This window comes from Calypte anna, chromosome Z (genome assembly GCF_003957555.1).
Source record: "Calypte anna isolate BGI_N300 chromosome Z, bCalAnn1_v1.p, whole genome shotgun sequence".
NCBI lineage: Eukaryota > Metazoa > Chordata > Aves > Apodiformes > Trochilidae > Calypte > Calypte anna.
In genome coordinates, this window is record NC_044274.1 from 73,916,891 (window position 1) to 73,933,126 (window position 16,236).

The 16,236-nt window shown below is 50.9% G+C and overlaps 1 protein-coding gene across 1 annotated transcript; it reads right to left on the reverse strand.

The window, feature by feature from the left end:
• Positions 1-956: 956 nt before the first annotated feature.
• On the reverse strand, positions 957-16,232 carry ZBTB5 (zinc finger and BTB domain containing 5). The gene is made up of 2 exons (XM_030467931.1): positions 16,086-16,232; positions 957-5,763 (listed from the first exon to the last, which is right to left on the reverse strand). The coding sequence occupies exon 2, from the start codon at positions 5,757-5,759 to the stop codon at positions 3,735-3,737; it is 2,025 nt and encodes a 674-aa protein (XP_030323791.1). The 5' UTR covers positions 5,760-5,763; positions 16,086-16,232; the 3' UTR covers positions 957-3,734.
• Between the last annotated feature and the right edge of the window lie 4 nt (positions 16,233-16,236).

The following is a 16,236-nucleotide window of genomic DNA, read 5'->3' on the forward strand; positions in this document are numbered from 1 at the left end:
AGTCATTCCTTTGACAGAAGCTCCAGATAGAACTTATTTTCTTACATTATTAACAACAATTAAGAGTGCAACGCAACATTTACACTACAGGCTGCTGCTTTTAAGCCTGTTCAACCACCACGATGTCTGTTCAGAACATGAACTCTGCCATCATGTGCAATGCAGTCCCCTCAGCACTAGCACATTTCATGCAGCACTTCCCCAAAGCGGCTTTGATAGTTGTGCTGCAGACCTGTGAGATCACCAGTGGGTAATCAGATGTTGCTACCAAAATTAACCCTGCCATTACCCAGCCCATCATCCTTGCTCCTTTGCCACCACGAGCACATTTGCAAAGTGACCTGATGCAGCAGAAAAAAAAGTGAAACCTTTCCCTGCACAAGTGGGGATAGTCCCAGAACCCCAGGGCCTTCTAGCCATCCTCTGAGGGAGGAGGTGCAGGCAGTGCACCCTTCCCATCAAGGCTGTGACAGCAGTTGAGAACCTCTGCAAGGTCAGCCAGCTGCAGGGCATCTCAAGTGACCTTCAATGCCACCTCCAGCACAGAGCCAGGGGACAGCCCACCACACCAATACCAAACCACCCAGAGCCTGGCCAAAGTGCATGGGTGAAGCTACCTGCAGTGTGCTGGTTCAAACCAGCACTGGTGGGACAGCACAGTCCTTCCAGACTTCCTACTGCCTCAGATCAGACCCTTTCCTTCTTGATTAGATGCAACAAAAGTGGCCAAGCCTCAGCCTGCAGCTGGAGGCTCCAGACTGCACCCTGTTCTTGGCCTCATTGACAAACACCTCAGTGCCAGTGCCAGCACTCCAACTGGATTGTTCTTCACTGCCAAGTGACCCAGCACCACAGAGAACCCCACCAGCCCCACAAGCATTACTTGTTTATTCCATCCACCACACACTGGTGGCAAAGACACCGTGACCACATAAACAAGTAAATCAAGTCAGACACAGCAGCACAAAAAAAGGTAGGGTTTATTTTCAGGTGTTTCATAATTCTAACACACCAACACTTTCACATGAGTCCACGGGAAGTGTTTGTAAAGTTAAACCTTTGAGCAAGCTCTTTGACAATGCCCAGACACCCATTTCACAGTAAGGGACAGGTAAGTGGAGAGACCATCCTGGGATATTGCTTCATACTGGAAGACTAAGGAAAGCAACGAGCCAGCCACAGGCTCTGGGTTTGCAGTGTGCTCCTCCAGGTACACCAGATGAGCAATGGAATTTAAAGATGCTACTTCCAAAAAAATGTTTCAAGAAGTCCTCCCGCACAAGGGCTGGTACTTCACAATGACACTTTATAAAATCTTTATACAAACAGATCAAACGTACAGTTAAATATGTGTATCTGCTGATATTAATTCCCAATTATTCTAACCTCCTTACTGACACACACTTTATTCCTATGCATCCTAAGAACTCAAGGAATCCTGATGTGCTATAGGAAACAGAGACCAAATGTAAAAACACCCTATTTTCAAAACAAAGCACTAGAAATGCAAGGAAGATTAAACAATCAGAACATTACTAATAAGGCAACACAAGAAAATATTGAAGTACAAAATACTGCATTTTATTGGTGTTTCTGTGAGATTTAGTATAGCTCAGTGCTGTTAGTCCCCTGATATCAAAATTATTACCAAACAAAACATGGCATATCCTAATACTTTTTAAAAAATGCAGCACATTTCCTTAATGCTTATAAAACCAAGAGCCAGAAACATGAATCATTAAATAAGTCCTGTAACAAAATCTTATCACCATAAAGGAATTAATCCAATCATTCACTGTGTTTCCATGTTCCTGTTTACCTTGGATGCACAAGGTGCAAATGACATGTTGGCAGACATTTGGTTTTGGTTTTTTTTTCAATGTGGAGCAGTGTAATTAACAGATGAAGATGTATTTCTTCATTAGAAGACAGGTTTCCACATTTCCTTTGGTGTGACAAGGGCTGTTTGATTTCTGTGCTACAACAGCTTTAAAAGTTCATCCTCCTAAATGACCTACATGATTGTGGGCTGGGATTTTGTTTTGAGTTTATCCAGACACAAGTCCAAGATGTTTAAAAAGGCTTATAGCTACCAGGCAGGACAAACTGCACAAAACTGCTGAGTATCATCAGTCAGGATGCATTTGCTACCCAGAACAACACAGAAGGGAAGGGCTGCAAATTTATTTGGTTTTGTACCAATGGAAAGCTCTTGCTCTGCGACTTCAGCTTCAGGAAATGCAAATCCTCTGCCCCTCCTGAGCAGAGTGGACATGCTGCAGCCCTGAGCCAGCTTTTGTATGGCAGAGCAACAGTGATGAGCAGAAGTGCTCCAAAATTTTATATAGAAACCTAATATGCTGAATGCTAGTAGCTAGTTCACGTACATCTTTAACAAAGGAAAAAAAAAAGAGGCTGTGGATGGTATTAGTTACAATAGTATCAAAGAAGAGGAAATTAAACCAAGATCTCCATGATTCACTCAAAGAATAACCATCACTGTAATCCTGCTTTACAAAGTGTACAGTGCTATTTTTAAAATTATGCTTAGGCTAGATTTTTTTTTTTTAATTCATGTGGAAAAGTCCACTTATAACACTACTTTAAGTGGATTTGACAGCTACATTTTAGAGAGAGACATAAATAAATATGGCAAATGAGTATCATTCCCAACGGGTCTGTTCCGAGGAACAAACCATAGCTCTGAAGGAAAGCAAGTGTACAGAAGAGGAAATTAAAGTCTGAAGATAAAGAGTGTCAAAAAAGGACAATATGCTTGCACAATAAGGGGGATCAGACTGTCAGCATCTGGAAACAGCAAGAGACTACCTTACACAGTAAAGAAAGCCATCATCTCTCTCCTTCAAAATAGCAATGCAAACAAAGACAAGCTCTTTTCAGACTTCCATGTATATAGAATTTTAACATAGGAGATACAAACTGGTTAAATACTGCTAAGAATAGCACGAACAAGGAACAGTACTTCACTTATCACTTAATACAAGTTTCTACAGAAAAAATCAGTCAAACACCCAGATCTTGCTGTACCCAAAGTATATATACATCTGGCAGTCCAAAAGTTACTTGTCTTGGATTTAATTTAAGCACCTTCATTACACAGTGTCCTTTACTACAAAACAGCCAAACATACATTCATAACCCTAGAACTATTTTTATAATTAGTGTATTTTAAAGCATTGTGTCCGACAGGTGCATGTGAAGTTGTTTTACTCTTTTTAAGGTGTGCTGTCTGTATTAGTTACGCTGGACACCTCCTGCATCACTGTCGGCACACAACGCAGCGACTCGTTTTACAGGTCGTTTATTTAAATGCTTTCACTTTTACAAAATACTTCAGGGGCGGGGGAAATAAAAACAGGAAAAAGAGGAAATTTGCACTTCAGTTTCTTGTTCTTGAAACATGCTACTTCATCAGATAACCACGTTCTGCCCTGCCAAGGACCCGCTGCGCGCAGGGTCGGTATCCCCATCTGCCCACCCCAGGCTGCAGCAGCTCCAGCCCCACCGCACTCCGTGAGGTAGGTACAGAAATATCCCCAATTACAGACCACGACCACCTCTGCCCCACGTGGCACAGCAACCACCCCCCCCTGTTCACTGACCGGCGGGGGCAGCTCCAAGCCCGCAGCCTGGGAGGAAGGCGTCGTTGTCCCGCGGTGCTGCTGGACCCCGGCTCCCGGTGCTGCCCGCCAGGCCTGGCAGGGTGGAGGGGGTTAAAGCAAAGTGCTGGGCAGGTTGCTGCTCTGCCACCGCAGGCAGGTGGTCTTGGAGTGTTTATAGAGGTGGCTGGACTGGCTGAAGCGTTTGCCACACTTGAGGCAGGCATAAGGCTTCTCCCCTGTGTGCACGCGGATGTGCTTCTTGCAGTCCGTCAGGGTCAGGAAGGTCTTGCAGCAGATCTTGCAGGCATACTTGCGAGCGCCTTCCACAACCAGGACGTTGTGCTCGGATAAGGCCTTCTTGCACTTGGAGAGGACGTCAGCAGAGGCCCGGGTCAGCTGGGGCGGGCCAGGCTGCGACGGGTGCCCATTCTCGAAGGAGGTGGTCCCGTTCATCATCAGCTGGGAGCTGGAGGAGTTGTCTTGCAGCTGGGAGCTCCTGACAGAGGTCACCACCGGCATTTTGGGGGCGATGCGGCGGTAGCCAGGAAAGCTGCTGGCTCCACCTCTTACTGACCCCATCATGGCTCTGGAGAGGGAATGCAAACCCAGGCCCGAGCGGGGGAAATCCATCCCAAACTGTTCTGCTGCCCGGTACCCCGAGGTCTGCACGCAGGGGAGACCCATCACGTCCTGCATTGGTCTGACAAAGTGAGAGTCTGCAGGCTCACTGAACGGGTTCTCGACGTGAGAGACAGTGGCAGACGAATGGCCACCAGCAGGCCCTGACTCTGGACTCATCAGGTAAGAGGCATCACTGTCCATCCTGCAGTCACTGGTGGTGTTTGGAATGTTGTCGTCACTGTTCTGACTTGTGCCGAAGCCACCACTTCTGCTTTTATTTAGAAAATTTGAGATACTGAAAGTAGACTTGTGTTCCAGGTTGTTTGACACCTCCATGATGTGGATGTCGCCCACCCGGTCGGTGCTGGACTGTGGGTCAGAGAAGCTCCGGTCGCTGCTCTCAGGACTCAACTCTATCTTCTCTGCACTCACCACTCCCCCTTCCACCTCCACAGACTCGCTGCCCTCTGCCTGGGACGTGACATCGCTCACCTCGTCCTGAGGCTCCGGGGAGCTCAGGGGCTCAGACTTCACCACCACCCTCATGTGCTCTTTCTCGTTCAGACTGACCTCCGTGTTCTCACACGGGAAGTTGCTCTTCTCAGAAGCAGGCTCCTGGTCAAAGCTGGTTTCCACGTGCGTGGCCTGGGATGCCATGGACATCTGTGAGATGTTTCCGGCGCTGTTGTCAGACTGGCTGGGCACTTGAGCATCCTCCTGAGCACCGAAAGACTGGTCAAACATTATCGTGTTGTCCTCCTGGTTATCAGCCACCGCCTCAGCCTTTGCGTTGTCCACAATCTTCAGTGAGTCTGGTGAGAAGAAGTCCTCCCGGGAGTGAACCCCTGTCTGCCCGCTCTCGGCAGCCACCTCAGAGACCGCCTCATCCATGGAGGGCCTGATGCGCTGCCGGGCACGCTCCTCCGACGACTGCTTGCGCTTGTGGAGCCGGCGGATGGGGAAGGTGGTGCGCTGCTCCATGTTTCCTCTCATTGAGGAGCTCATGGCACTGGGCTGCTCCTCTGTGCTGGGAGTGGAATTTAAGGCAGAGCTGACGATGCTCAGCCCCAGCTGCTGCAGCATGAAGGACCTCTGCATGCGGGCATTTTGCTCTTGAACCCTGTCGCTGGGCGGAGACATGGGCAGTGTCCTGGTGGTAAGGTAGTGTTTGCAGGCCTTAACAACGGAGTTCAAGTGTAAGTGGGAGGCAGCCAGCAAGACATCCATAACATTGCTCTCCCCGAGCATCAGAGTGGAAGTGTACATCATGTCGATCAGAGCAGCAAAGGCTTCTGCTGTCACCACCTCGCTGTCCAGCTGGATCATGTTCATAGTTTGGTCTCCTTCAGCCACAGTGAAGAGGGCTCGGAAGTGGGTGCTGCAGGCTGCCAAAACAGAGCGGTGGGCTTTGAAGTGCCTGTTCCCCACCACAATGACACAGTCACAAAGCTGGCCATGGAGCCTCTGGTAGTTCAGCTGCTGAAAGATTTGCTCAAAGTGTCCTGGAAAATCCATGATCCTGTAAAACACAAGAAAACAGAATACAACGTTAAAAATGGCTGAGGTCCTATTAAGACCCCAGCAAAGCCATGTTTAAACAATGAAAAATGGTGGCTGGAAGGCAGCTGAGCAGGAACTGCACCACAGCTGTCATCCAGCAGGAGGATTGAGAACAGATCCTCCACGGAGCTGACCTGCTCTGACAGGGGCAGCTCTGCTGCAAGCTAACATTGGCCCTTTCACCTCCCTGGGCTCCTACAGCACAATCCCTCCCATCATCCAGGAGGAAGCAGCTGAGGAACAACCTGCTGGGGCACCTGGACACCCACAAGTCCATGGGGCCGGATGGGATCCACCCCAGTGTTGAGGGAGCTGGCAGAGGAGCTCCCCAAGCCTCTCTCCATCACTCACCAACAGCCCTGGCTACCAGGGCAGGTCCCAGCTGACTGGAGGTTGCCAGCATGACACCCATCTACAGGAAGGGCCAGAGGGAGGACCTGGGACCTGGGGACCTCCAGGCCTGCCAGCCTGACCTCAGTACCAGGAAGATTATGGAGAGGAACATCCTGAGTGCACTCCCATGGCAAGAGCAGCAGAAGCAGGGGATCAGGCCCAGCCAGCATGGGCTCAGGGAAGGCAGGTCCTGCTTAACCAACCTGGTCTTCTTCTCTGACCAGGTGAGCTGCCAAGTGGAGGTGGGGCAGACTGGGGACATTGTCTACCTGGGCTTAAGTAAAGCCTCTGCCACCATCTCCCACAGCATTCTCCTGGAGAAGCTGGAGGGTCATGGCACAGAGAGCTGAACTCTTCCCTGGGTCAGAATCTGGCTGGATGCCTGGGCCCAGAGAGCTGTAGTGAAGAGTTAAACCTAGTCGGTGGATTTAACACCATCACCAGTGGTGTCCCCCAGGGCTCAGTGTTGGGGCTGCTCCTGTTCAATGTCTGCATCAATAATCTAGATGAGAGGCCTTGCAGATGATACCCAGCTGGGTGGCAGTGCTGATCTGCTGAAGGGACCTGGAAAGGCTGGATCCATGGCCAAGGCCATTTGTATGGGGTTCAACAAGGCCAAGTGCTGAGTCCTTCCCTTGGGTCACACCAAGCCCAGGCAACACTCCAGGCTTGGGGCAGAGTGGCTGGAAATCTGCCCAGCAGAAAAGGACCTGGTTGATAGACAGCATGTGTGTGCCCAGGTGGCCACCAGCATCCTGGCTGGGACCAGCACTGGTGTGGGTAGCAGCAGCAGCAGCAGGGCAGGGATTGTGCCCCTGTGCTGGGCACTGGGAAGGATGCACCCCCAATCCTGGGGTCAGTTTTGGGTCAGAAAAGAGACACTGAAGGGTTGGAGTGTGTCCAGAGAAGGGCAAGGGAGCTGGGGAACGGTCTGAAGAACAATCCCTGTGAGGATTGGCTGAGGGAACTGGGAATGTTTAGTTTGGAGGCTCTCTACAACTCTGAAAGGAGGCTGTAGGGAGGTGGGTGCTGGGCTCTTCTCTCAAATGAACAATGACAGGACCAGAGGAAATGGTCTGAAGCTGCACCAGGGAGGTTCAGATATCAGGAAGAATTTCTTTACTGAGAGAGTAGTCAGACCCTGGCACAAGCTGCCTGCCTGGGGAGGTGGTGGAGTCACCAACCCTGGAGGTATGCAGAAAACATTGCAGACGTGGCACTTCAGGACACGGTCTAGCAGGCATGGTGTGGTTTTGCTTGGTTTTGTTTTTTTTTCCTTCTCCTCCTGGGTTGGCAGTTGGACTCAGTGATCTCAGCAGTCTTTTCCAAGTGTGACAATTTTGTGATTCTGTGAAAAATCTGATGGAATAGCCCCTGCCTGCCACAGCTGCCAGGCAGAGGTGAAAATAGGAACATTGCTGCTCCCAGCAAGAGGCAGCTGACTTAACTCCTCGACATATACTGTTTCTGTGCTGGAGAAAGATTAGACCACCTCACCTGCCAAACAAAAAACCTTGCCCCTCTCCAAAGGAAACAGGCTTGAAATTCATAGAATGGTTTCATTTGAAAGGGACCTTTTCAGGTCAGCAAGTTATAACCTTCCCTGCCATGGTCAGGGACCCCTCCCCCAGCCCAGGGTGCTCCAAGCCCCATCCAACCTTCAGCACTGCCAGGGATGGGGCAGCCACAGCTTCTGGGGGCAACCTGGGGCTCAGCACCCTCACCCCAAAGGATTTCTCCTCTCCATCTCCCCTCTCCCAGCTCCAAACCCTTCCCCCTCGCAGGCTCCCATCCCTCCAGGCCCTTGTCCCAAGTCCCTCCCCAGCTTTCCTGGAGCCCCTTCAGGACCTGGAAGGTGCTCTAAGGTCTCCCCGTTGCAGCCTTCTCTTCTCCAGCCTCAACACCCCCAACTCTCTCAGCCTGGCTCCAGAGCAGAGCTGCTCCAGCCCTCCCAGCACCTCCATCACCTCCTCTGCACTGGCTCCAACAGCTCCGTGTCCTTCTGCTGATGGGGACCCCAGAGCTGGACACAGCTTTACCCCAGGGGGGTCTCCCCAGAGCAGAGGGGACAATCCCCTCCCTGGCCCTGCTGCTCACACTCTGGGGATGCAGCACAGGACAGGGAGGTTTCTGGGATGCATGGAGCTCATGTGTTGCTGGGTCATGCTGAGCTTCTCCCTATCCAACACCCCCAAGTCCTTCTCCTCAGGGCTGCTCTCCATTCATTCTCCACCCAACCTGTATTTGTGTTTGGGACTGCCCTGACTCAGGTGCAGGACCTTACACTTGGCACTTGATGAAGTCTGCACAGTCCCACCTCTCCACCCTGTTCAGGTCCCTCTGGATGTCACCACTCCCCTCCAGAGTGTCAACCACATACACAGCTTGGTGTCATCAGCAAACTTGCTGAGGGCAAAAGAAAGAACCAGTTTTACCTAAACACTGAAAACCTAAAGATTCATCTGGCAAAATTCTGTTGCCTCCAACTGTAGTCGGCTTCTGTGCGTTCCAAAAAGAAAGAAATTAATTACATTTTATGCCTCCCAGCAGTGGTGAGGGTTCAGGCTTACTGTGGCATCAAAAATCCCCTAATTTTTCAGCACTAAGGCTAGCATATCTGAATGCCTGAATTAAGCATCATAATGAGACTTAATTAAAGACTGTATTACAGTCTCCTTTATCTCTATGTAATAACTTATGTAACAAAACAGCAGAATTAGAGTTTGCCTATTTTTACAAAACAAGAAACAACACAAGTAATAGGTGATTTTATTTATCTTTCACTACCCATTACATTGAACAATAAAAAACAAGACAGCATTCTCAAACAAAAACATGACGAATGAGACAAACTTTGGAACCCCACAGTTTTTATTTCTACATTTATCCTTTTTTTCTGACAGAGGTATAATACAGAGTAAAGTGAGGAAGTGCTGAGTGGTGGTTGTAGGAGGAACAAGAGAGTAGCCCTTGACACTGGCTGAGCTTGGGCAGCAGAAGAAAGGAAGAGGAGAGCCCAGGACAAGAGGCACAACAGGGCTGTAGAGCAGGGCTGCTCCTGGTACCTCCTTTGCTCCAGCCAGCACAGGGACAACCTGACCTCCAGAGAGTCAGGAGAGCTGCCAGGGAGGGGGCTGCAAACCACTCTGTGTGTGCCCGTGGGCTGCCTCTGGGGCAGAGACAGACTGCATCCTTGGCTCCAAGGGACTGACACACAGGGTCTGGGGCAAACTGGGAAGAGAGGGGGTCATGGGGGGAACAACAGTTGCCCAAGCAATAAGGAAACCCTCTCCTTCACCCCACTGAGTGAACCATACCACCAGTGTGCTCCTGGGCAGCCTGGAAGCTGACTGGCTTTCTTCTAACCTCTTACACCAGTCAGGCAGCCCTGAGGAAGAGCTGCAAAGGCCAGCAGACTGCTCCAGCTTCACGGGTCGTCAGAAGCTGATCACAAGCACCCGAGCAGTTCCCGGGTCTGTGCACTGCTTTAGGAAACACAAAACACCCCAGAGCTCAGGCACTGCCCTCATCCAGCCAGACCACCATGTAGGAATGGCTGGATTGCAGGTGGGAAGTACCAAACCACATGGAGGCAGGATTTCACATCCATAAAAAGATTAAGCTGGCCTCCTGAAAGAAAGATGGGTCACTGGGATGGCCCAAGGAACCTCTGCCAAAGCAGCAATATGTATTTGAACCAAAGAGACAAGAGCTGTTGTTTAGTCCAATGATTTGGGATTTCAGAATTCAGAGTGAGCCCTTGCTTACAGTCACCAAAGATTATTGCATCCTTTGTGCACCTGAAACAAGACAAACCCCAGCTCTGGCTGGTGTTTAACTTCTACTACACCATCCTGATGCAGGCTCAACTAACACAGACCCCATAATGAAGCTGGTACAAGATCCAGGGACAACTATAAAACCAGTCTTGAGTCACAGAGCTTCCACACTGCACACACCATGCTGGGTGAGACATCAGCCACTGCAGGTGACTGAACAGACACCATGCACCTCGGCCAGCACCAAAGTGCACAAGTGACTTATTCCTGGATGTGCACACTGGGTCTGTCTTCCCCCCCAGCATGGATGGCACCTGCCTTCCAACACCAGCTGGCCATAAATCCTCCCCCAAACAGCTTAGCTCTACACTCAGATGACCACAAGTGAAAAGAAACTCTACCAAATGTTTTAGCTACAAGTACTTTTACTGTAAGTAAGACTAGACAGAGCCAGGAAAAGTTTTAGAGCAATCAATGAAAAAAGATCTATGAAATCCTGACTAGAAATCAAGCACTCTGCCTGTCCCTGAACCGAGGTCTGGGAGATGAAACCTTTCACTTTTACAGCCTTGGTATTTTCGGAGGAGTTTTAAGACAGAACTATGAATTTTTTAAATGTATGATTAATGCGGTAAAAATTAATGAGTAACCATAGTCTCCCTAGGACCTTGATTATACATTTTAAAAGTTAATTAACCTTTGAATAAAATGCATCCTCAGTAGATATCCAAAAACCTAAAGCAAGTAGGATGGAATTCAGTGAGGCAGGGCTGACCACCCAACCACCCACATGTGACCATCCCTGTCACTCCCCTCACCCCTCTGTCTGCCCACCCGTTCCTCTCCAGACCACCCAGGCCCCTCCTTGGCCCCACTGTTGGTTCCTCTTATCCCCATCCTGCACTGAGTCCTGTGGCCAAACAGCCAGGGTGGCACAGAGTGAAATATTCCTCTACTTCTTGGGTGAAGATGAGGATTAGATTTCTAAAACTAAGCCAGCCTTCCATTGCTAAGAAATTTAAGTAAATACAAAAATAATGATTTTATAATAATTTTAAAAACAACATAGCTCACTGGGATGATGAAGTGCAAGCTTTTTGAAATTCTAGGACAAAAGATCTACAATTTACCATTACACAGCCTGCCTATGAATCTCTCATTAGTCATTAACCTCAGAGTCTCTCTTTTTAACGTCAACCAAATTCAACAGAGAAGAGCAGATTCTCAACTCCTACATTCTTTTGCTGAAGCTGGTGTCTGGTTGAAGAAGCCAAATTTATAAGGACTACAACACAGAACAACCATCTCAAAGGCAGCTACAGGGCAGGCAGCACAGATGTGTTGTGTGGAACCTGCAGCCCCTGCCCAGCCAGGGGGCTTATCCATAGGAATTCAGGTTCTATTAGCATATACATCTGCTCCTTCCACTGGTAAAAATTATTTCTTCTTCTTGAATGGTTTGTGATGAAAATATTATGTTGACCTACAGCCCCTTTTTCCATCAAGGGGCTGCAGCAAGATGGGACAAGGTAAGTGTTTAAGTGCACTTGCACTGAAACTACTGCAGAATCAAAAACTCCTCTCTCCCTTCCTTAAAAAGTCAGCTGAAGTTAGCTCTCTATAGGAGTGTGAATAATAAAAGTTCTGAATAATGATCTATTTAAATTCTTATTCCTACACCCGATACTAAAGGACAGTTTAGGTCACACTGTCACCCTGAGCTGCTGTCAAGAAGTCAAATGCACAAACAAAAAGATCAAATGCAACCTCAAGTTCACTCCTAAGGAAGCACTTAGAAAGTCTGCAAAGTAACTGATTTGTGTTACCAAACCCAACAACAAGATCTGCCTCAGCTGCACATCAGCACAACGACACCAGGAGCAATCTCGCACAAAATTCACTGCTGAAAACTTCAGGCTAGGAACTTGTTTTCCTCCTTACCAGACAAAAAGGATGATGATTTTATTACATGCACCTCAAACCCCATTAGGTTCCAGGTACCAAGCCTCCAGGAATCCCTGGCCTACAGCAAAAGCCTGAGCGTGTGCCAGTGTTACACAAACATCAGCAGCTGAGCTGCCTGCCCCTTGGCTTAAGCTGCATTTTACACATTACAGGGCACCCTCACTGTGCTGAACCCTCCTGCTCCAAATAATACACCTCATAAAAAGCTCCCCTGAAGCCTGAAATGCAAACGTAAATCTAGGTATCAGTTGGTGACACAAGAGTGAAAAAAACAAGACAACACTCCCTACTGTCAGTTACGTTGTTCCTTTTAACAAGCCAGGAAGAGAGTGGGAGAGTAGGGGCAGGAAGAGAACAAAGTCATCACTTTCTCTGACACCTTCAGCAACTTTCCCACTTTGAGGTTCAGAGGGTGTGTGTTCCCTGCTCAGGGAGTGCTCACAAAGCTGAGGGAAGGGTGGGATTGCAGCTAACAGCAGCTAAAATGATCTCCAGATTTGTCACATCAGTCCCCTGCCTATGACAATGTGCAGGTGGCAGCCCTGGGAGGTGCTCTGTGTTTGTGCCTGACAGGTCCTGCAGCCAGGCACTGACAGCTGAGCTCACAGCACCTCACAGAGCTGCTTCCTCAGCCAGGTTTTTATATCAAGTTCCAGCCCCATTGTCAGGGAGGATGAGTTACAACTTGTCTGAGAATCAGAAATGATCAACCACCCTGCAAAAGCTGCTGCTGGTGGTGACAGACCCCCAGAGAAGAACAGATCAGCAAACAGCTCAGTGCTTTCTTATCACCCAAAAGGTGCTGCAGACAGCTCAGCCCCTGGCAAACCCACCTCACCAAACACCACCTTTGAAAGGAATGATACAAAGCCCCCTTAAAAAGGCCACTTTTTCCTGGGACAACCTTATCCACCTGCAGAAACAGACACTGCCTGTGACACGGCCACCCTCCTGCCGCCCCCCAGCCCCGGGGTGGCCCCTGGGTCTGCAGACCCTGCAGCAGTGTGCTGGTTCAGAGGAGGAAACAGACACCTCTGCATCCCCGTGTGCCACCACGGTGTCCCCAGGGGGCTGTTCTGTGTTGCACAGCCTCAGCAGGGCTGCCCGGTGACTCCTGGCCAACCCCTCCACCTCCTGGGCTGGGGTCAGTGCCACAGCCCCTGCAGGTGACAGCTGGAATGCTTCCATGGAGAGCTGGAGCAGCAGGGTCTTCAGCAATCAGTGACCAGCAGGAAAAGATCAGGAGGGGGGCTATTGTTTGAAACTGAAAGAGGGGAGACTTAGATGAGATACCAGGGAGAATGGAATAGGTTGCCCAGGGAGGTTGTTGATGCCCCCTCCCTAGCAGTGTTGAAGGTTGGATGAAGACTTGTGCACCCTGGGCTGTGGGAGGGGTCCCTGACCATGCAGGGGGTTGGATCTTGATGAACTTTAAGGTCCCTTCCAACCCAAACCATTCCATGATTCTGTGATCACAGGTCCTATTTTTTATCTTAAAAAGCTAAAAAAACTCTATCCAGGTAATAGAAACAGCAGTTCCCAAGACTGTTTTCAGGCATTTCACAGTGAACCCCCTGGGGCAGCTACCTGCACCAGAGCTCAGCTGATGTAACACAGAGCATTCTGCTTCACAGACTGTGGACACAGCCCTGTGAGGGCACCAGAGGACAAGCTGACATCAACAGGGACAGACCTGAACTCACAGTGACCTTACCAGCACAGAAAGCCCATCCTGAGGCCAGAGGTACCCAGGCAGCCTCTGTCTCTGACACTGCCCTCTCACAGGAACACTTGGCACTGCAAAGACACCCTGGCTGACAGCTTCTCCTCCTGCTGTCAGCCCAGCTCAGGGCCACACCACAGGCACAGCACAGAGACCAAGGTCTGTGGCAAGGATCCCACCAGCCCTGCACCAGCAGGGCATCTCCTTGCTCACCATGGCAGTCATGTCCAAACACAGCTTCTCCAATATCACTGTTTACCAGACACAAGAATTCTGAACAGCCACCTTCCCTGGTGCCTCCTTCACCCAGCCTTTGAACCCCAGTGGAACTGGGGTTAACTCCATAATGAATAGATCAACTGTTGCCAGGAAGGGGGTTAAGATCAAAATAACAAGTGCTAGCTTGCCCCCACCACAACAGATCTATCAGCATCCCTGCTGTCAGGCTGAGCAAACTGCTACCTGCACACAAGAGACCCAGGAGGTGACTGGTGCTGCTGAGCCACCTGCTCCTCACCTCTGCAAACCTCTTTCCAAAAGTCCTCTTGTCAATTCATCACTTCTCCCTCAGAAGGGTAACAACCCCCCCACAGGGATCACTGAGCAGTTGTGTCTGTTCTGTCACCATGGTGGGATCCCAGACACACCCCCCAGACACCCCCCCACTCCCCTCCTCAGCCAGGCAGGGAGAGAGGAAAAGCTTGTGGGTTAATGTGAGGACAGGGAGACCATTCACTGCTTAACACCTGGAACACTCCACTTAGGAGAATTAGTTTAATTCATTGACAATAAATGGCAAGTAGGATGGAAAGAAAGAAAGGTAAAACTAAAAATACCTTCCCCTCACCCTTCTTGCTTTTATCCCAGGCTCAGCTTCATTCCAGACTCTTCCAGCTCCTCCCTGGGGCAGCAGAGGGGGTGGAAGCTGTGGTGAGTTGATCTCTGCCACTCAGACCCCTTCCCCTGCTCCAGTGTGAGGTCCCTCTCACAGGACACACCACAAACCTCTCCAGTGTGGGTTCTGCAAGAACCAACCAAGACTGGGTCCTGCCCATGGGGCAGAGTCCTGGAATCATGGAATGGTTTGGGTTGGAAAGGACCTTGAAGATCACCAAGATCCAACCCCCTGCCATGGTCAGGGACCCCTTCCATAGCCCAGGGTGCACAAGTCTTCATCCAACCTTCAACACTGCCAGGGAGGGGGCATCAACAACCTCCCTGGGCAACCTATTCCAGTGCCTTACTACCCTCAGTCCTTCAGGAACTCCAGGGGGCCACATGTCCTGCCAGGAGCTTCCTCCAGAGCACATCCAGCTGTTCCACCATTGCCTCCTCCACAGGCTCCAGGCAGACAAGCTGCATCACCATGGTCTCAACTCTGGGCTGCAGGGGAATCTCTGCTCCTCCCCTCTTCCTCCACTAACCTTGGTGCCTGCAGGGCAGTTCACCCTCTCACTCCCCTCTCCCTCAGCTACTGCTGCACAGCAGCTTCCACCCCTTTGTGAACACCAGACACCAGAGAGGTTTTGGAAAGGCAGAGGAAGAAACTAAATAAAGTAGCTCTGGGCAGTTCAGAGGTGACAACATCCTTCCTGTCCTCACATGGACATCACTCCAGGTCTTCCCCTCCTTCACAGCACCACAGGGTCACTGCAGCTTGCCTCCATCAGCAAGAACACAAGGGGACAGTGACACAGCCACAGCAGACAGACAGGACCTGTGACACCTCCCCACCTGCACCCTCTCCCCAGCAGGCAACTGATGAATCAATATTTACACCAAACACAAGAAAATAAAGCCTCATTTACAAAGTGTGTGCACAGGGAGAAGGTATTTCCTTAAAAGCTCCAGGAAAGGTTGCTGTTCTCATGCCTGGGTGCACAGACAGACACTGCACGGAAGAACTGCATCTGTACCTTTTGGGGTTTTTACATCACCTGAGATATCCACGTCTTACGCCCCTCTCAAAAGGGCACCTACACCTCACCCTTCCGCCATCAGCACTTAAAACACATCCCGGTATTTAGTTCTGCACCTTCCTCACACATCCTGTGCACACAACAACCAGGCCGCCCAAGACCCCTGGTCAAACAGCGTTTGGTGTGTCCGAGCAAACGCACTTCGAGGCCAAGCGCCGGCTTCCTTACACCGCGTCCCGGCAGAGAGGGCCCCCGGGGGCTCTGCACCGCACCACGGCACCACTGGGCTGGGCCGGGCCGGGCCGCCCCTCCCGCCGGGGGGGTACTCGGGCCACCCCCAGCTCGCCGCCTCCCCTCGCCCCCGCCCCAGGCACCTCCCGGTGCTGCTCCACAGTCTCGGGGGCCTCCCGGGCTGGCGAAGGGGCGGCCCCCGCAGCAGGCCCCGGCGCTCACGTCACCCGCACCCCCCGCCTTGCCTGTCGCCGTGCCCGCCCCTGCTCACCTGCGGTGTCCACCCCCGCTGCTCTGCGGGCGGGAAGGGCCGCGGGCGGCGGGAGGCGAAGGGCCGGGCCGGGCAGGGCCAGGCAGGGCCGGGCAGGGCAGGGCCGCTCCGGACGCTCCGCTCGCTCTGTGCCCCGCAGCCCGCCCGCCGC

Excerpts from the sequence above, each read along its gene's own strand:
- ZBTB5 (XM_030467931.1), bottom strand. The coding sequence starts at position 5,759 with ATGGATTTTCCAGGACACTTTGAGCAAATCTTTCAGCAGCTGAACTAC.